Consider the following 22,782-nt stretch of genomic DNA (forward strand, 5'->3'; position numbering starts at 1 on the left):
CAAAGAAGCAAAACTTTAAATTTGCAGAGCTCAATTTGAACAATTGAAGATAGAATAAAACGAGAATATTGCAACTTACTTTCAACGAGTGGATGAAGTTACAAATGCCTTGGAAGGACTAGGAGAAACATCAAACAAAAAGATTATTGTACGAAAAGTCTTGAAATCTCTTCCAGCAAGATTTAATCCTAAAGTTTGCGTCTTAGAAGATAGATCAAACTTAAAACATCTTAGCATGGACGAGCTACATGATATTCCTACAGCTTATGAAATCGGGATTGAACAGGAAGATGGTCCATCTAACCAAGAAGCAGCATACACAACATCCAAGAAGACTGGAAAGGATAAACAGTAATACTCAGATGAAGATATTGTTAACTTTGTGAGAAAGATGAACAGAGAAACAGGTAAGTTAAAGGTAAACTTCCATTAATATGTTTCAATTATGGTGAGGTTGGTCAATTTGCAACAAATGTCCTCATAAGGACTCAGGTAATGAAGATGAAGACCCAGGCAAGGGAAGAAGGCTCAAAGAAGATTCAATAAGCAAGGTAAAAGGAAAGGCTTTAAGAAAACCGTTTTCCTTAAAGAAGACATATTCTCATCTAAAGAAGAAAGTGACAGTGACAAAGAAAACGACAAAGGGAGTGTTACTCATGGCAAGGGACAATAGGAAGGAAACTTCGGAAGACGAAGGAGATGAAGAATAGATAAATGAGATTGATATTCAAGACAAAATGGTCAGTCATAAAGGAGCTTAATGCTGAAAAGGAAACATCAAATCCTTGGAAACCAAACTGAAAGATGTAAAAGAACATGCCAGAACTCTCAATAAGAAGACTGAAGAATCAAAAGAGATCATCATCAGCCTTAAAGTGCAACTGGAAAAAGCCAAAAAAGTTGAAAACTCTCTCAAAAGAGAACTTGAAGAAATTAACAAAGTAAGGGAAAATTTAGAAGCAGAGATAGTCTACCTACAGATGGAAGCACGAAAAGGACATGTTCAACAAAACTTTGCAAGCAGCTCTAGAGCATTGGATGAGCTCATCAGCAGTCAAAGGCCAAATCAAAATAAAGGACAAAAGAAGATTAAAATGTTGCGGATCAATAAGAGGTCGTACCTTCTCCAAGGAAGAATGAATACAGAAGATCATCTAGACAAGATAACTCATCCAGGTATGCTAATTTGTTTAATGGGTATTGTTTCTCATGTTCTAATTATGGGCATCTGGCTTGGAATGAGTTGATTATCAAAGACATTATTAATGGAATCAAAACCCTAGAAACAACTTTTCAGGATGACGAGACAAATTTCATGATGACCTCGACAATAGGAAGCATGTGTCGTATACTCCTTTATTCAAGCCCAAAAATGAATGTTACAAATGTCATAATTATGCGCACTTAGCTCAAGATTGCAAGTACAAGATTGAATCTTCCATGAATGTCAACCCTAATATCAGGTACATGAAAGGAAAACATATGCAAGAAAACCAAGCAAATGAAAAAATCTCAACAGTAATGCTTTCAATTTTTGTAAAGGCAAAAGATCATGACGAATTAACAGGTACATTAGACGGTAACAAGATTCAGAATGATCTAGCCAAAGAGTTCGTTCATACCTTATTTTGAAAAATTCAGCATGATGACTACCTGAATGTTGAATTTGGGAGTCTATGTAGCAATAGTTGCACGTTTAAAGAACAATCATTGAGAGGTTGACAGGTGGTAGATATGAAAAAGCATTATAAACAGTTTCAGATTAGCAGTTTCGGCAGGAAAAGTTTATCCATATGGACAAGTAGAGTTGGCAGTGCTAATCTGTATGAAGCATAGCATGATAGCAGCAGATAGGTTGTTTATCGCAGCAACCATTGATCAAGGCATTTCGAAGCAGATGAGGTATCTTGAAGGAAGACAAAAGAAGGTTTCTCGTCAAATGAGCACAAGCACAAGCAGATTACAGGTCCATAGGAAGCAAACAGATAGTCAAGGGGAGTCAACCTTTGCCATTGATGTCAAAGGGGGAGAGAAATCAAGAGAAGAAGATCAAGGCATGAAGGTAGTGGGAGTACGTGTGTTTCCATCAATGACAAAGGAGGAGATTCTTGAATGGTGTTGTCATTGATGTCAACGTCTGTTAATGAACACTTTTAATATTTCTCTGGATTAAATCAAGTTGAAAGTTCCAATGGAAGGATGGCTAGAAACCATAGCTTCAGTGTTTGGATTCCCTATATGATGGACATACCCCGCACTTGTTGGAGGTTTTTAAAGCTACAGATCAGTAAGTTTTCCTTGGAGATCCTCAATATTAGAATCTCCCTGTTGAGTCGATTTCAGTGGTATGTGGCATGTCACTAAAACCATCACAAATTGAGAGATATTCTTATTTGAAATTGGAGCCCCCAACCTGTGGGCAAAACACCACAAGGAGATAATATGGCAATTCCTCATTAGCCAAGCACATTATTCAAGTAAAGAAAGATAGGCCTCCATCAAATTTTAAGACCACTATATTTTGTGAAGGATTTTAGAGACTGTTTTATATTTACAAGGAATACACGAAAAAGGGCAATGGCCTCACCTTGAGTTTTCAAATTTCACCAAAGTTCAAATTTTAAAAAGGGGTTTTCCCTCCATAGATTTGAATCTCAAACGTCTTCACCCTCCAAAATTGAAATTGTGCATCCTTTGAATCTCCTCCTAAGTCTAAAAAGGGCACTTGATTCATCACCTAAAATATGTACTCAAATGTTCAGTTCAGGCACCAACCTCAAGGGCTCCAACCCTATATCTGTTTCAGGCTCCAACCTGGATTCTTGAGGACTCCAATCCTCTAGGGCTCCAACCCTATCCTCCAAGGCACCAACCTTGTCTTTTCGAGGCTCCAACCCTCAACTTCACTTCGTCAAGATGTATTTGGTTTTACTTCACGGCTCCCAATGTCTTCTTCAACGAGCCCTGTCAATCTTCAATTATCCCTTCACTTAGTCTCCACGTCACGTCATCAATGAAAACCTTGATCTTCACATGAAAGTGTCTCTGTTGTTCTTCATGGTACCCAAACAAAATTCTCAAGGTCACCTCATGAGGGCTTCATCATGGGTCTTCAAGAATCTATAATAAGCTACTCCAAAAAGAATATGCACCAAAACAATTCTTCAAGTACTTCACAATGTCTTCAAGGGTCCTTCAATAGGCTACTTCAAGTGATATCAATAAGTTGCTCCTCCAACTGAGGTATGCTACTCCAAGGTCCTTTGCTAGCTTCCACAATTAACTGTAGGTCTGAGCTCCTCTACTATTACAGTTTCAAGGCTTGTGTCTTGTTACCACAAGTTTACCACAGGTCTGATCTTCCAGACTACGGAAGTTCAAATTCAAACCTCTCTATGTGACTATCCAGATGTATCTGAGCTATGACTGTTCGCAAGGTATACTTGATAGAGGTTTGAGTTCTTCAAACAAACTTCCCAAGATTTATCATTGGTTTGAGGTGGTTGTCACAAGTATACTTCCGAGCTTCAAAAGGTAACTGTCCACAGGTTTATGAATGGAAGATATAATCCGAGTTGCAATGGTGACTGAGCACATGTACAAGCCTTATCCACAAATTTTAAAGATATTCGGATAGTATATTCCACTCAACCATCAGGGTCGCAGACTAAATTGATCTTGGGTACTATTACCCAGCGTATGTGGCATGTATTCCACGATATTCTAGTGCCAGAACAACGTCAATAATTTCGGGTCAAATATAATTACGTTGTTTATTTAAAATTCTAAGAGAACAGGGTGTTTGATGAGGCAAGGGATATATATATATTGCTTCAGAGATGTGAATCCTGCAAGGTTATCCAAATCGTAATCGAGAAAAAACCTTAAATAACAACAAGAGCCTTCCATCAACTTCGACCTTGTTCTTCATTTTCATTCTATTGTGCGTTCTCCTCGTCTCGTGATGCTCTCTATGGAATTGTTTTCAACGAATGCACTTGACTGGTATATATACGATTTTACCATAGTTTGGAGGGACGTGACAGTTGGTTTCAGGGAACCGACTTTGAGCCAACATAACTAATTTGGAGTCGATCAGTAAAAAATAGAAAATATAGTCCTCTTTTATCATGAAGAAGATATAATACGACTCCCCTTTTTTATGGAGAGTTTAATGCATGATAATATATGTGTATGCTTTCTAGGTAGACATATTACATGGAGAGGCTACATGATATGAATGAATAATATGACATGATAAGAGGTAGGTGAGATGTTTTAAGTAATTTTGGGGTGATTAAGATTTTATATTAGGATTTTAAGGAATTTATGAAATACGATATATATATATAGGGTTTTATTGGTATTTTTAGCAAGGCTGGGGCATCATGAAACTAGGGCTTGTCATCTAGGATTTCTTCATTTTTATTAATTTTCCTAGAGTTGACTTCAACAATAGATTGGATATGATTAGAATTAGTGTTTGCTTCAACTAGGGTTAGAGCATTATGTAAAGCTAGGATTTCCCTAGGGTTACGGCAACATCACGCATCACAAGAATATTTGCCATCCCAATAATACCATATTGACATCAATGACAACCTTCATTAACATGACGCTACCAATCCAAGTATCACAACAATACTACTTTGCACAGCGGAATAATATATAGCAGTAATCTACTAGTGCACAAAATATAAACAACTTTTTACAAATATAATCAACAACCCAACTATGTTATATTAATCAAACTGATAATACAATAGTCTAGGGCACCCATACTAGGGATAATGGCCCTCATACATCCACTAGTACAAGAATACAGTGACAAGATACATTGACGATCTAGCTGATGTAGTCGACAATCACAGTTGCTTTGTCGTGTCTATTGGGTGTGGACCCTGATTATCTTATTTATTTAGAAGTATCGCCACATTGGACCCCAATTCGTAATGTGGCGGCAACACCACCCATAAAATGTACGCTGCAAGGGGGGTCCAGGGGGGCAGTCACGATCTTTGGGAACCTCCCCCCCTCTCGCGGGGGATCGGGGGTAGCACCCCCAAAGCTAAAGATAGATGTAAAATTGCCTTGTAAAATGTTGTAATTTCATAGTGAATCCAGGTCGTTCATTAGGCGGAGATCTGATGGTAGAAGCTATGTTTAATTTAGGGTTTTTGCCCTAGAAGGCAACCCCTCGCTATATATGAGGAAATTGTACTGCGTCTATGTAGATATGTATTCTGAGCGAGGCAGAGAGAGGAGATTGAGAGTGAAGAGGGAATTATAGCAGATCTGTTGTAGGTTGTATCTCTTCATTTTGTTGGATAATACAAAAGGAAGGATTGGTTGTTTCTCTGTGGACGTAGCCCAAATTAGGTGAACCACATATATTTGTGTCTCTCTTGTTTTATGTGTTTTATGTGTTTATATTTCTGCAATATATCTTATGCGTTCCATTGCTCTGTAATCTATAATTTTCTAACAACTGCCATCAGAGCCAAAGGTCTATTTGGCTGATAAACTTGCAGGAGAGAAGGGTTCTTGGTTCGAGTGGGAGCAATGGCAAAAATTGGTAGGTTTAGGGTCGAAAAATTTAACGGCCAAAACTACTAGCTATGGAAGATGCAGATGGAAGATTATTTGTACCAGGAAGATCTGTACCAACCATTGAGCAGAAAGATAAAGAAGTCGACGAGTATGACAGACATAGAATGGGATATTCTCGACAAAAAGGCACTTGGAACAATACGGTTGTGCCTAGCGGCATCAGTAGCCTTTAATATTTCAAAGGAAACGACAACAAAGGGTTTAATGTCAGCATTGGCCAAACTATATGAAAAATCATTGGCCTCAAATCAATGTTTTTAAAACCGGATCCGGTGACCGGACCGGTCCACCTAATGAACCGGTTTACCGACCGGAACCGGTCTAACCGGGACTGGTTTGGTCTAAACGAACCGGTTTTACAAAAATACATTAAATAATTAATTTTTAATGAAACAAAACTATTTTAAGATGTAAAACCATGATTCCAAGCCAATAGAGACAAAATATGCAAAGTTTGCTCATTTATATACCATGTAAAGGTGAATATATCAAAATGGCACCGACTACAATACATATCATCGACAAAATAGCAAAATACATAAGAAATGAGGCTCTAAATGGCCTATAAAGTCCAAAAACAATGCTGCAAGCTATGAGGCCATTGGCCTACTACAAATCTACACTGTACACATGATCAATCATCAAGTTCATCACCACTGCTAGACATAGGATCATCATCAGGAGCTACATAGACATCATCTGGTTCAGAGTCTGAGGATGCCTCAGCCTGATCTGCAACCTCAGTATCAATGCCACCAATGATAATAGAAGTGGACCTAATGGAAGCATGAGTTTGTCGACCTGCACGACTAGTGCCTTCCATTGCTTCTTTACCTTTCCTTGATGTCGCTACTAATCCTGGTTCTGATGCCGACTCAGAGCAAAAAGTCTGATTTTCAGAGAAGTCAAAGATCATAAAAGTGCTGAGGTCAAGGAGTGCTCCAAAGGAATAAGAATATAAGAAGGTTTAAATAGTCTGTTCAAGACCTATAAGGCATTTGCATTTTCTCTCTCTGTATTTCAGGGCAAATTCTAAATTTCTATGTACTATATCAAGGTGAGCCGAGACTTTGAAAGAGAACCAAAAAGCTTATGTTATATCAGATATAAAGGCCGAACTTCCTCACTAGAAATTAAGGAGAAGTTACACTGGAGTTCTGATGACTGTACATGTTAATGTGAAAGTTCCTGTGGACATCAGAAACTCTTTGAATTACATTACCCCGCGAACATCCAAAATAACACCTCTATGAAAATTCAGAACTCTGACATCCGAATTTCTTTGGACAGTGACATCTAAAGTACAAAAACGTGGAATTCTGTAACCTAACTTATTGACAGATTTAAGGCGTTTTTTATGACAACTAGAAACAATAATACTTGTCCAAGATCTGAGCTATCTTTGGCATCTGAATTTCCTGAAGTTTAAAGTAGACATGGAAGCATCAAAGTCTAATATAATGAAGCATCTAAGGATTGGGAGGAGTTTTATATGGCAAAGACAAGGAGTATACATGAGAAATCTTAACCTATAGGCTATGACAAATCCAAACCTGTGGTGTCGATATCAAAATCAGCCTCAACCACAGTCAAAAACCCCTAAACCACAGTCAAATTTCCCTAAACCACAGTAAAAAATCCGCCTTTTTCCATGTTTTGGTGGGCATGCCTAAAACCGGCCGGTTTAGGACAGAACCGGCCGGTTTGATACAAACCGGCCGGTTCTGTCCTAAACCGGCCGGTTTTCACCGGTTAGGGCTGAAAAATGGCGAAAGGCCCAGTCAAGCCGAGTTTTTTGGCCGGTTTAGACCGGCAGCCATGCTAACCGGCCGGTTTGACCGGCAACCGGTTTTCAAAAACGGTTTTAAAAACTATGCCTCAAATAAGGTATTTCTTATGAAGCGTTTATTTAATATGAAGATGTCAGAAGGTGGATCTGTTGCTGATCATTTAAATGAATTTAATACAGTTACCAATCAGTTAAGTTCAGTAGGGGTAACTTTTGATGATGAAGTTAGGGCTCTGTTATTTCTATGCTGATTGCCAGAAAGTTGGAATGGTTTAGTTATGGCAATCCTTAGCGAGGAAATGCGACGGAAAAACTCCTATGAGACATCAAGTAATGCTTTGACTGCAAAGCCTAGGGGAAGAAAAATGGAAAGAAGAAAGAGCCCAGGATATCGCAGTAAGTCAAGGATATCGCAGTAAGTCCAGATCGGGGATAGTGTGCTAGAAACGTGGGAAGAAAGGACACCTAAAAAAAGACTGCAAGTCTAGAAAGGGAAAAGAAGGAGACGCGCAGCAAGAAAACAATCATGAAGCGAACGTGACAGGTGATGTGTTGCAAGATGCTTTGATTCTTTCATTAGAAATATTATTGATGCCTGGGTGGTAGATTCAGGGGCCTCATTCCATGCCACACCTGATAGGAAACATTTTCATGATTATGTTCAAGGAGACTTTGGACAGGTTCGATTGGGTGATGATAAACCCTGTAAATCATTGGAATGGGTACAGTTTTCATAAAACAGCAGAATGGAAATCAATGGCTATTTAAGGAGGTAAGGAATGTTCCAGATGTTGTGTGAAGGCAGTTGGTTGCTCCTTCGTTGTCCTTTTTTAGGCCTCTACACACATTGTTTGGGCATAAGGATCCTCCTTAAGACACCCTACAATATGTTGTTCTTCTACAGTAAGACGAATCTGCCCACTACTCAAAGAGAATACCCATGTTCCACCTGCACATGCCTAGGGGTGACTGTGGCTAGGGGAGAAGGCCTTAGCCTAGGCATCTCGGCCCTCCAAACTTCCTCCACAAGTTGTTGTTGCTAACACATTCTCTGCGGCCCAAAACAGAGTGCAAACAACAATGAAACAAGCACAAAATTCACCCACACTTACCTCAAAAATCTCGACCTTGTCCTTCAAGGAGATTCGCACCCAAACAAACAGGAGATGATCCAAAACTCGTCCTCCCTGCTACCTCAAACTTTGTTGTTTATTTCAAAGGTAGATCTTGAAGTGATTCCACTTTGGATGTGTTTTAACCTCTCACATTTGACCTTTATTTATATGCTCATGTGTGGTGTCATATAACATGTCTTGGGGCACATCATAACCCTAAGTCGACTTGCTCAGTGTGCCAAATTAACTAATAGCCACATATAAAAATTAATTTCTCCACTTCTAGTGCTCTGATTTGAGTGATTTTTGCTACCCATTTCTCCTTTAGGGATCCTCTAACACCTCCAAGTGTCAAATCACTCAAATTCCACTTAGTTTTGACCCAACTCCTTTGGCTGCAAAACCCCAAGCTTGGGTTATAAGCCCACAAAGCAATTTTGTGGCGCTCCAACCTCGAAACCTCCAACCCTAGGGCTTGGAGTACCTCCCAAGCTACCAAATCTCAACACTCCTCTTGGTGAGGGAGGTACTTCCAAGACAAAGAAGTAACTTTTCATCATCACTGTCACTGTTCGCAACACTCACCCAACTCCTGGTGCCCATAACTACGGCAAACCCTGTAGCATGGACTACGCCTCTCTCAAAAGTATCATTGTCACTGGAAGCCTCCTGCTTTTTCTTTTTGTCCTGAAATGTTTTCTAGTCTTTCCATGATTCCCTCTTGGCACTTGTGGAAGCACCCTTTCTCCCCACTAACTACGTGCTCTTCTTGGATTGCATAGTCTCCCTCTAAACTTGCAAACTACCCCTAGAACGCAACTCTCTCTGAGCCTCTGGAACCTGGACCTTCTTTGGAACCTACCTGTACCTACCCCTCTGAAACCTGCATTTGCTTCTTAGGAACTTGTACTTGGTTCTGCTTCTTCTTCCTCTCATGATATATAGGCTTGTCTATTAGCCTTTATAGACCATTCTCTCTAACTCCAGTCATGACACCTGCGGAGCTAGAGCCTCTGGCCTGAGTCTCACCTTCCCACTTTGGAACAAGACCTCAAACCCCTTTTTGCTTGATCCCTGAGACCGACATCACGTTGTATCTAAGTCCTAGTACAACAGTACATCCTGAACCTACATCACCTAACTTGACTCCATCCTAATGAAACGACCCCTGATCCTCTGATCTCTTTCTGACTCTTGTCGCCCAACACCATGTGCAACTTCGAGTCCCACTCAGCTTGAGTCTCAAACACCTCCTATGACCCTATCATATGCTTCAACGCACCATTATCTATGTAACTTGCAGCCTCGTCGATGGTACCCTGCGAGAAATGAGAGATCAAAGCAAAGTCTTCTTTCTCCAACCTCCTAGAGAGATCATCTATCTCAGCAAAAGTGGCAACACCTGCGACCTATTTCCCTTTCTTCTTCTCGTCATCTCCCTTCTTCGTCATCGGAAACCTCGTCGAAAAATGACCCATCTCACCACAGTTGAAACACTTGATTTTACTCAAGTCCTTTTTGCTTGCCCTTCATTCTCACTGCAAGTGCCACGTCATCATCTGAAGCCTTCTTGCTCAGAGGAAGATCCTCGTCTCGCAACTCTTTTTGAATGAAGTCAACCCACAACCTATTCCAATTTGGCAACTTGTCCCTAGCAACGATTCCCTTGATGAATGACTTCCACTCTAGAGTAAACCCCTTCAAGGCAATCCTCACCATCTCAGAATCTGCAATAGTCACACCGACGGTGGAAAGCTCATCTCGAACTTGAGACAACCTTGTCAAATACAAAGTCACCCCTTCACCCTGTATCATCTTTGTGGCCTTCAACTTATCCTCCAATATCAATACCCAATTCTATTTCTTATTCTGGAAACAAATTTTGAAGAGCCTCCCACATCTCATGGGCAGTGTTCTTCGCGGAGAGGAGGTATTAAGGAATCCTTGACACCAACTAGGATGATCAACTTTGCCTTTGTATCCATCTCTTCGTACACTTCCAGTGCCTTAGGGTCTATTGGCTCCTTGACTGCTTTCTCAACAAAATCCCAGACCTTGTTGACCATCAAAACCAACTTAATCCTTTTCCTTCCATGGACTACAGTTGGACAACCCTTCCAACCTATCCTCATACCAAAGACCAACCTACAACTTCGACATTGTGTGAGCCCTTCAACAACAATGTGACCAACTCCCTCTTAAGTTGTACTTCGTTATGCACACTTTAATTCACTAGCCTTTCAAAGTAGCTATGATACCATGTTGTTTTTCCACAATACTGGAGTCTAGGATAGAATCTTAAATCATTGATGCTACCAATCCAAGTATCACAACAAGAGTACTTTGCACAGTAGAATAATATACAGCAGTAAATCTACTAGTGCACAAAATATACACAACTTCTTACAAATTTAACCAAAAACCCAACTTCGTTATATTAATCAAATTGATGATACAACAGTTTAAGGCTCATGTACCATGGATAAAGGCCCTCATACATCCACTAGTACAAGAATACAAGAACAAGATACACTTACGATCTAGCTGATGTAGTCAACGATCATAGCTACTTCGTCGTATCCTGAACACACTGCAAGTCCCTCGCTTTTGTTTTGCAACACTGCCTCTATCAATGTACCAACTCCTTTAGGCCACTGAACTCAACTCTCCAATCTTCCCTCTAGCTGATCATTAGTCCATCTATCACCAACACATAGGGTCTTCACGCTCACTAATTTTTCCTTAGTCCTTCAAGGCCACAACACTTTGAGTCTTCTTGCCCACTGTTTCTCCTCTGCTACTTGGGGACTTCTTCCCACTATTGTCTTCTTGCACTGCTCCAATGAAGTCAAACATACGGCAACAGGGTTGTCATCTATCACTGCAAGACATCCTTCTCCCATAATGAACCTAAATTTTGCAATTGTTCTTCCTAGTTGATCAAACCTTGAGCTCCTCAATCCTCTGCCTCATCTAGCAGCCACCTTAATCCTTCAAGGTGCTGCACTTAGGGCCAACTTAGTCCACTCTCACGCTGCCCTCCAACATTCCACCAATGTCCAATACCAGTGTCCAATCTGGACCTCTACATCCATTAGCAAATCAACATCAACAAGAGAATACACATACCTTGCTCTCCAACACATTGTTGCTTCTCTTGTCCTCGACATATGTGTTATTTGAGCTCTATTTAGGGCACACCAACAACCCTAAACCCTACTCTAATCATTGTATTCCCTTGTCCAAACTGGTTGCTCCTTCGTTGCCCTTTTCTAGGCCTCTCCACACACCATTTGGGCCTAAGAATCCTCTTTAAGACACCCTACAATATTTTGGTTTGCTACAGTAAGGGGGATCTGTCCATTGCTCAAAGAGAATACCCCTGTTCCACATGTGCATGCCTAGGAGTAGCTGCAGCTAGGGTAGAAGGCCCTAGCCTAGTCCTCTTGGCCCTCCAAACTTCCTCCACAAGTTGTTGTTGCTACAGCATTCTCTGTAGGCTAGAACAAAACAGAAACAACAATAAAACAAGCAAAGAATTCACCCACACTTACCTTGGAGATTTCGGCCTTGTCCTTCAAGGAGATCCGCACCCAAACAAACAAGAGATGCTCAAAAACTCATCCTCCTTGCAGAGGATATATCTTGATGTGATTGCACTTTGGATGTGTTCTAAACCTCTCACATTTGATCTTTACCTATATGCTCATGTGTGGTGTCATCTAACATCTCTTGGGGCACATCATAACCCTAAGCCACGCTGCTCAATGTGCCAAATTTACCACCACCCACATATAAAAATTAATTTCTCCACTTCTAAAGCTTTGATTTGAGTGATTTTCGTTGTCCCTTTCTCCTTTAGGGATCCTCTAACACCTCTAAGTGTCGAATCACTCAAAGTCCACTAAGTTTTCACCCAACTCCTTTGGGTGCAAAACCCCAAGCGTGGGTTCCAAACCCACAAAGCACTTTTGTGGCACTCCAACGTCCAAACCCCGAACCCTAAGGCTTGGAGTACCTCCCAAACTACCAAATCTCAACATCGAACTGCATCAACCATTATGCACATAACATTATATCCATCTCTTTGAGCAGTGGAGCATAGAGTTCTATTTGTAATTCCAGCGCTTGTATCTGAATTGAAACTTTATGACATTTTCCACCTTTGAACATTTTGCGACTAGAAATCGTCACAAAGAGATCCTTAGAGGGGTACACCAAAACGTTTAGTTGTTTAGCAACAACAATGTATATACAATTGCGAGTACCTCCAAAATGTACGAGTATTGTGACATTTCTATCTTTTATGACTCCTTTAGGTTTCAAGGTCTTCAATTGTGGTTGCCATATCATGATTATTGGTAGAATTATAGGGATGCTTTCATTTTTATTAAAGACTAGATCCTCCCCTTCATCAAATGTGGTGGAACATATTTTGCAATTGGTGGTTATAATTGGCCTTTTGGAGTAATTATCTTCCCTTGAAGTTTGTTGTCTTCATTTCTATTTAGTTGGGTATGTGAGATTGAAACTAGTGATGCTTTTTGTTGTGTTTCCTCGTGGTCTAAGCCTGGATTGTATGATATAGTGATTTCATCATTTGCCTTATGTACTTCTACTTGCCTTCCATCAGCTATTTTACACTATTTTAAGAACCAGCCGGCTCGGAACCGATTCAGCCAAGTTGGTCCGAGTCAAGCCCTCACCGTGTCGACTCAACCATCAAACCGGTTCGGTTGGCCAGGTTATTACCAAGCCGACCGAGTTGTCTAACAACTCAACGGGCTCGGTAATAACCCGGCCGGCTCGATAACAGTGGCCTGAAAACTCAAAAAAATAGCGATTTTTTTAATTTCTTTTTGGTGAAGAGATTTGTGTTAAAAGTTGGTGGACACATGAATTCCAAATTAGCTGACTTTTTTCATAGGTTGTTTACTTGTTCACTCGGCTCCCTGTGGCATGAATCGTTTAGTGCTTGAAAATAGAAAGTGATGAGTCTGGCACTTGCAATTTTATAGGATCTAATGTTGTGAACTTTTTGCCAAGAACATGAAATCTCCTGTAAGAATGCAGCAAGACATTTGTTGCCTTCATTGTATAAAATTCCTCAAGGAACAACGTGAATTTCTAAGTAAACAATGATACAATCTAAGAACCATGTAATAAAGAGGGCACAGGAAATTGAAACGCTGATCAGACATGTGATCCTAGTTAGGATGTTTATAGGTGCAATTCTCTCTTGGAAGATGGCAGTTTATCTTTATACATATTACAAAGTTGATGGGAACAAACTTGAAGTTGCCCCAAGGGATCCTAAAACTAGAGAATAGCCACAAAATATTTTATGGGGTGTAGATGAGTCTGTCATGACTGCATGCAGATGTGGATGCAGAAGTTTTGGCATTAGGGATCCTATATCTTGATCTGGATTGTGTCACATACAAATTGCTTTTGTAGTTCTTCTCATTGATACATCTATTAACATCCATCTTGATGAGATGGTCTAAGATGATTGATGAGGGTACAAGATTAAAAATGAGTTACAAACTATGAAGCATGTGGATATGCTACTAGTGGTTGATCTAGATGATCTTCGCTCCTCTAGTAGTAGCCACTAGCCAGTAGCACTGGTCACAGTTTACTTTTGTTGTAGAGGCCATTTCTCGCCTCCTTGGTTATGTGTTTTTGTTTTGATCTTTATATCATCATCATGTATGTATTGGACAGTGCACTGGATGCCATTTTAATTTTTGATATAATGGATATATTCATGAGCCTACTTTGATCATATGTTGTCTTCTATCTATATTCTAATGCTGTGTGTTTGGGAACATGAATGAAAATCTTTAAAATTATGTTTTTTTATATAAAAAAAAATATTTAATGTATTTTTTACTACGACCGAGTCACTGAAATCGAGCCGGTTGAGTCGATACCGAATCGAAGTCGGAGTTGGAGTCAACCCTCGACTGAGTCAAAGTCGGAGTTGGAGTTTTAAAACATTGCTATTTTATAGTAGCATAATGATGTGTCTTCATATGCCCTGACGTGCAATTTCTCCCACACATACAACAATTGTTTTTCTTATTTTTCCTTCTCTTTGATTCACTATTGGATGTCTCTGAGTCCTTCTCAACTTAATAAGTATAATTTCTTATTATGGCATCTGCACCCTGCCAACTATTTGTCTCCACAAGACCTACATTTATGTATTCTCTTCTTCTATGATTCTTGATGTTTATTTTTGTTTTCCTAGTGAATGATCATGTTGAACTTGTTCTTTTGTTCAATTAACTTCGTCACATATCTACCATCCTAAATTGTTTTAGGGCTCTGTAACTTTATTCCACTATGGATGTAATCCTTCAATCCACGAATGTACATTTTTCGCAGTTATTCATCTGTGAATTTGTTTTGTCCTGTGGCAAAAACTTCTTATTCGTATGTGTAGTCATTCACATTTCCCTTCTGTTTGAGATGAACAAATTTATTGCACAAGTCATCATCTTCCTCATCATGGAACCTTTTTAATACGGCGGTTATGAAGCTTTGCTAATGAAAGAAACGAGCATCTCCTATTATACTTGAATTTATGTAATAAAATACATATTTATCAATCGAATAATTGACAAGATGATGATATTACAATGAGGGCCCCCGTTATAAATACCTAGGCGGAGTGCCTTTTCATATGAATGGATGTGACTTTTTTATAAGACAGATCTCTTCACTAACTAGTTACTAATCATTTATTATATTGTTATGTTTATAACAATTCGACTTGGCTCCAATTGCCACATTTAGTCCATAAATCGCTTTGCTCATGGCCTAGTATGTGTTAGGATATTCCGACACATAGGAAATAGTTAAGTACAACTTGGTCTAGTATAGTGTTAGGTATAGAGTTAGGTAAAGTGTGTTTCTTTACTATATACATTTTGTAACTTACAATCCGACGGTCACGATATGTAGTGATCCGACGGTTCATTCTCTCCTCGGTATTACCGACACTTGATCCGTGGCTAAACACCCGATTGGTCCATGATCTCTATTTAAAGAGCATGGAGGGTCATTTGTAGGTTAACCGTGCATGAGAAAAGCTTATGTAAATTTTCATTCTTTTATTAATAAATTCCCTGAAGTGGCCGTGTTGGCTCAGGCCGTGGATGGTTTCCCTCTTTGAGGGTTTTAACCACGTCAAAAGTACTGGTGTATTGATATGTGACCTGTTTGTGAGCGGTGTCCTTTGGTGTTCTGTCTGAGGAACTTACCCTGTAAATTCCTACATGGTATCAGAGCTATTTGTGAGCGGTGTCCTTTGGTGTTCTGTCTAAGGAACTTACCTTGTAAATTCCTACAGTATGGTCAAAGAAAGAAAATAGTATGCCTTTGTTGCTCAACATTCCACTTACTTGCCTTTGAAGAAATTTGACCTAGTCATTTGAGAGGTACAATTTGACTTGGTCATTTGGAGGAAGAATTTGTCTTCTAGCAGCTACTTTCTGAGTCCATTGCTCAACTTCTTGGTCCATGAAGTCTCCAACAAGTTAGACCACCCAATGGCTAGTTGACTTCACCAACAATTAGTTTCACAACTTTTTCCCTTTACTAACTCGACTTGGTCCCCTACTCAATGGATCTCCAACGCTTTTGACAATTTGGCATTTTCGACACCTGGGTTTGACTAAATCGGCCATGAATTGAACTCGGTATTTCGGAACCTTCAAAACTTGCTTAGTGTTGCCATATCATCACCTACTCTACCACGTCATATACACCTGTGTTGGTTCCATAACGCCTTGGCGAATCTTGGAAATTTGACACTTGGGTATTGTTCCTTTCACTTTGTTGACCATTTTTTACGTAAAGCATGCATCATTCTGCCCAAATTTGCCCTATTTTTCCAAGTGGAAAGTTGTTTGACCTGTTGGCCAAGTTTGACCAAACTATAACTAGCCACTACCACATCTAATTGGAAAAATTTAACATGCGTGGACTCCTCTCATCAAACTAAACACTACCACATCTAATTGGAAAAATTTAACATGCGTGGACTCCTCTCATCAAACTAAACAATCTGAGGCCAAGTTGACTTTTGCTTTACCAGGACCAATTTGCATTAGGAATCATGTACTACCTCGGGAAATGTTAAAGTTGTCAAAATTAGACAACCATGCATCAAAATATTCGGAGAGATGTTGCACCAAAGCCATCCACCTATAAACTCTATAGACTCTAACACTGTGGCAAGACATAGTGCAACTCGATGCGGACTAGACTAGCCCATAGACTAGTGATCACCCCTACAAAAGAAGGCCGCCATAAAACCATGAGTCCTCAAGTAAGCTCACCTGAGGCCCTCGAATCCCATACATGATGAGAGGAACTCGAGATGAACTTCAATCCAATAGCCATGGTCTGACCAAAACAACAAGATACAGACAATGAGAACAAGACATAAGCGTAGGATACCTAATACAAAACCTCACATGGTTGTTACAATGCTTTGACTAGGCTTACAATGGTGGTGATAAATGCTGCAAAAAAAATTGTATGTGCCCCGACTAACATGCAGGGTAACAGGATCAACCCTTGTCGGATGTACCTTCAATTAGAGAGAACTTTCTTTTGCCACAATCGACCTGGACAGTGAAGATTGGAGGTGCTTCGTTAGATCACATTCCTAGTTTGATCCAGAAAATTGTGGAAAGTTTTGGACATAGGTGGGGACAACATAGTCTTTTGACTCCAAACTCACCTCATTATCCAATTGCTTGACCAACTTAAAGGTGAATGTGATTCACAACCCAGCACTAAGAGGTAAAGTTGTGGCTAAGGTATGCATTTCTCAACAAGCATTTTTTACTTCAAAAATACCAAAATTTTTTACTTTCAGTTTTAATTAAATGTTACTAGCTTGCATGTTTCAAATTCATCTTAATTTGAGCTAATAACCCTTGCGTTTTTTATACACTAAAAAAAAAAATTTAGTCCAAGGAATCAATATACCTGTGTTTTGAGCTTCCAAACACTTATACATCACTACCATATTGAGCTACCTTTTGCAGCTTTGCAGTAAGCTACAGCCATAAACATTCAGAAATTATTTCTGGGTTTGTACTTAGTGGGATTTGATCCCAAAACCTCTGTAGCAGAGTTTCCATCTTGTTGGAAACTCGTTTTGTTACAAATCTGAAGCTAAGGTAGGGCCTAAAATCATTTAAACTTGCTGTCCAAGCTTCCCCAAGCCCAGATTATCAATCCAAAGTGTCTTGGCACTACTGGGCCCATACAAAAGGAGATTCACTGCTGTTTTCTGTGTTCTTCTGCAAATTTTCAGATCTGTAGTCACAAGACAACATGCAAAATTACACAGAAACCCCTCTTACCAAAGCTTTATATGAAGAATAATATTAAACAAAATGGTAAATATATTAATTTTTCACTCATTTTGGCTATTTGGGTTATCTGTATGTTGGGAGACTCCAAGGTAATCATTGATTAGATAAATGATAAAAACAATCTTCAGAACTTGATTTTCGCTCCAATTATGGATAAAGTCCAGGAGCTAAAAGGATCTTTTATTTCAATCTCCTTCAGGCATATTTACAAAAAAATAAATGTTAGGGTATGTGAACTCTGTAAACAGGCGCTGTTTACTCAATTCAGGTATTGTCCCACTGGAATTGGAAAAAACAGGCGTGATATTTCCAGCTATCACCAAATCCATATATGCTTAAACTCACAACTAATGAGGGTATTTTAAGATGGTGACTGTTTCAATTCTGAAGTTACTGTATAAAATCCTCATGTAAAAAGAGGTTAGTTAAATCCTGGTTATTGTATTTTCTCCAAGCCTTGTTGTCTTTCCTTCTCGGTATTACATGTCTTCTTTCTGTCAGGTCTGATAGGTATTGAGAAAGCAATTTCTAGCTTTTTGGAACGCTCAAGTGAGTTTTTCAAAGTGCATATACCAATGTATATTTTTTATTTCTTGAAATAGCAAATATAGAGTTTTTTTCATGGAAAACAAAATAGGACAAGTTCAAAACGACTTCCACAATAGTCTTGTTTTGAGAACATCTCCAGACTCTTGCACATACTAAAAAATAAAAACAAATAGCAAGCTATGACATTTTAAACATATCAGAAAGTTGTGTATCACAGGAAGCAAAATAGATTAAAGTTGAAAAAACAGCAGATCAAGATTTCATGTCAAGCTTCATACACATGGAAAATACAAAATTTCCACAAAGTATAATATAGATATTACAAAGATATATTCAAAGATAAGTCAAATATAGAATACTATGACTAAATGTACAATACACAACATTCAGATAAATCAGGAAGCATGTAAACAATCAAACTACACTACAAAGTACACACAAACCAAAAATCTTAGCTATGGGAAAAACAATAAGCTGCCAGGTTTCCCTTCTAATTATGCTTTCCAGGATAGTTCACTGCCTTCAAGCCAATAAAATTTAACACATCCTAATTCTGAAAATATAAGGCAAGCTTTTGCCAAGAGAAGAAACAGGAATATTATTGTGTAATAACCTCAACAAAATATTTCATTCCAGAGAAAGTTGTGTACATTTTGTAGCAGTTTATATTACCAATTAGGCCAGATTTTCAGTGGATCACCTCAATTAAAACCCGAATTGACAAAAGAACAAACATTAACATTTTAGTATACTGCCTCAAAACAATCACACTTGAAAATAGCCCTGTTCATCTTAGCATTAATAAAACATTCTACTACACCAATGTAAAAATGACCACCTAGTATAGAAGCTAGATAAATACGAGATTATCAACATTTATCTCTCGGCTTAGAAGTTGATAGGAAAACAAGTTAGCATATTATCGGAAAAATACGCATTCTTGGAATGAGATTAACTAATACACTGAGCATAAGATTGTAAAAGGGAAAAATAAAGCATTGCAAAACTAGGCCCGGACAGAAATACTGCAGAGCAAACAGAAACCTATCCAATTTTCATAGTCAGATTTCCCATCACCTCCACCAACTGTTTGTTTGAATATATGTTTTGAGAGGGTAATATTTTTGAGACATAAAATATCAGTTAGTATATGGAAAGACATACCAATCGCATAGCCGCATTTCTTCCATGTTCATCCCCCTTTTCAAATACATCACTTAGAGCTCCAGGAAGAACCTTCCAAAATTCGCCAACAAATTCTGAGCCTTTTCGTCTACTATTTTGTAAGATGTCATTTGCAAGATACAAAAATGGAATTCGCTGCTCTCTAGGTGAGCTATGAAACTGTCTATCCCATGTCTCCACAACCTGCTTTGCTTTCTTACGATGGAAAATACACCAATGTGACAATGCTATAGAAATTAAGGAAAGCACAAAAGGAATGTAATAATAGATAATCTACTCAGACAAAATGAAAGTGAGGGGATATTTCAAACAGAAATAGTTAAACATTGCATGGCCTAGAAACAAGGTTGTTCCTCTGCCAAAAGTCTGTTATAAAAACAACTACTACAGAAGTGTACTTCTATAACTGATGTGTACTTGAGGCAACAGAATTAGTTGCACAAGTTAAAACATTTATTAGCAAGTCTTGTTGATGATGGAATATTTGAAAGAATTTAGGTTAACAACCAACAAACGACCTGTTCAAGAAGTTGTAAACATCTAGCTCCAATAGTCAATAAACATTTGTTATGCAACAACTATAAAAATATGTTAATAAATACAGTACTTGAGTTAGTGGTATGGCATGCAACCAACCACGACATTTATTTAGCATTTGTTATGTGAAAACTAATAAAAACATGGTAACAAAAGCAATATTAGTACTAGTGGTATGAAATGCAATCAATAAAAAACAATAAATGTTCATCTGAGGCTTAGGTGGTTAAACCACCATAACAGTTCTACTGTCACTTCTGTCATAAAGAATAGGTCTGACAGATGATATAGTTAAGACAGGTACATCAACCTATCTTGGGCTATCCGTATGCTGTATTCTTGCTGCAGTTTTAATAATATTGTCTATCTTATTGCTCAAATTTTGATGTAATATTTTGCAGTTTTAATATTGTCAATCCTTGAGTCGGGGCCTAGAAACTTCGCCCCAAAGGGTGATGCAGCTAAAAGAATGATAAAAGCATATAAAGCCACAATGGAAGGAAAATGTAAAACACAAGAAGATGGTTCAGACTTGTTTCGCACATGAGCAAAATCCTAGCATAAGCTCTACCCCACTCATTAACCATCGCCTGATTCCTCCAGCATTTAATGCTTGATCTAAAACAAAGGAACTATTGCATGACCCAACTTCGATGAGTGAGAAATTACTACATCCTTAAGGGGTAATGGAAAGGCACAAAGTAAACTTGGTCTCTACGCTATGCGCCAAAAAAAGATCGTTAAAGTAAAAGGTGCACGAGAGGGGTGGAAAAAGCAAGCCGAGGAAAGGAGTAATGCATGCCTCCATGACTGCTCCATACTTACCACTCCGTGACCACATTATCACATACACCTATGGATCGATGGGTCTACTAGGATATGTCACTCAAAATAGGATTGTTGACAAAATCATCTCTAACATAAATGAGGTAACTTGTTTACAAATCTTCAACTAGTTAGACATTTGAAGGTAAGTTTTGTGTGAAATATTTCTATGCTAGGGTATTAGATATAGTCCAATATGATGCTCTAATGGATTTTTGTCCCTAGTGATGTTGATCTCACTTGATCTTGAGAGGTTTGATTGGGTGGTATCACACTTGCAACTTAGATCTGTTGAGAGGTGGCTTGACTCATTTTCAACACATTCCAAAGGATGTATTGTCGCCTAGATTGTACATACACCGCAACAACGCTCAGGACAGGGGTTATCACTCTGATATCCGCCCACTCCATTCTAGTTGTCTCCCAACAGCAGCTTATGGGGGGTAGTCCCTATGGAATGAGGTGAAGGACAGTAAGTTGAGAAATCAACTTACCTGAGAGACACAGAGGAGTGACCTAACCACTTGGCTGGAATTATGCAAGATATGATTAAATTAGATTTTTCATTATGAGACCAATATCTTAATGGAGTCACAAATTATTGCTTCTTATAAATACAAACCAAATGACCGGATGGACACGCACTGCTTGAATGATTAACTAACCTATATGATGTGCAAATTTCAACACTATATCAAGATACTCAAGATGTCAAATGCCAACAGTAGTCAATCAAGACAGTTTGTATCAGCACTACTTCTTCAAAAATTTCGGATTTGCCAATGTTATGACAGTAGTAAGAAAATGTAAAACCAACAATGCTTATGCTTGCCCAAATTTACAAATATATGTCAACTTAGAAAATATGTATGTTAACCTTCTCAAGATGTATCTTTCAGCAAAAATTTCAAATCTGCAATATAAATTGCAGCAGTCAGTTAACCCACAGATCAGCAAATAGTGATGTCAGCACCAATGCCTAAAAATGGTAAAAATTTGCCAAATTTGAGAAAAAATCAATTTTTAAGATTTTTAAGGGCCTAACAAAGAAAATTTCAGGTCTAATATACTTATTTCAGCAGTGAAACAATGACAGGTCAGCAAGATAAAATTGCCAGAAATAGATAACCAATATTTCCAAAAATGGAAAAATACACCAAAACTTGAAAAATTCCAATTTGAGGGGGAGGGGGCTTTAGGAGAGTTTGATTCAGCGATTTTCAGCACTAACAAATTTATGACAGCACTATATTAATGACAGATCAGCAAACTGAAAATACTACAGATAATCCCTGCAATGTCTAAAAATGGTAAGTTTGCCGAAAAAATTGAAAATTTCAGATTTTTCAAACTTTAATTAGGATGTGATTCAGAAATATTCAGATCTGATTTTTACAGTTATGCAGAAATTTTCAGCAAGCTAAAATGTCAGATCTAGGTCAATTTAGAGATACTCCAATGGCAAAAATTTGTGAAAACGAAGATTTTGCAATTCTAAACAATTTTGACCATATAGAATTTGATTTTAGGGCCTAATTATTTGTGTTTTGCTTGTTGTAATAAAATTGCAAAAAAATAAGCGTTTAAAGATCAAAACCTAGGGCCAAGGCCTTAAAGATCCCACTGATGGAAATCGTTGAAACTTTGGGATTACCTTGCAGCTTGTTAGATATGAATTTTTAAGACCTTAAGCATGCAAAACCACCAAGTATTTAACCTTAACTCTTTATATTAGGGTTTTAGGTCAATATTGGGGCAAAAGGGGCCAAAA

General features: G+C 38.5%; 1 protein-coding gene across 2 annotated transcripts in view; it reads right to left on the reverse strand.

Annotated features, from left to right (window-relative positions):
• The window catches only part of LOC149200665 (uncharacterized), a 337,216-nt gene that overhangs the window by 202,305 nt on the left and 112,129 nt on the right, over window positions 1–22,782 (reverse strand). For both annotated transcript variants that reach the window (XM_089402773.1, XM_089402772.1), the window contains exon 3: window positions 19,629–19,876. In XM_089402773.1, the coding sequence (XP_089258899.1) occupies window positions 19,629–19,876 (248 nt within the window). The remainder of the gene's footprint in view (window positions 1–19,628; window positions 19,877–22,782) is intronic.

The sequence above is a fragment of the Pinus tabuliformis genome, chromosome 2_1 (genome assembly GCF_031772625.1).
Source record: "Pinus tabuliformis cultivar Carrire ecotype Pingquan chromosome 2_1, CPIR1, whole genome shotgun sequence".
Taxonomy (NCBI): Eukaryota; Viridiplantae; Streptophyta; class Pinopsida; order Pinales; family Pinaceae; genus Pinus; species Pinus tabuliformis.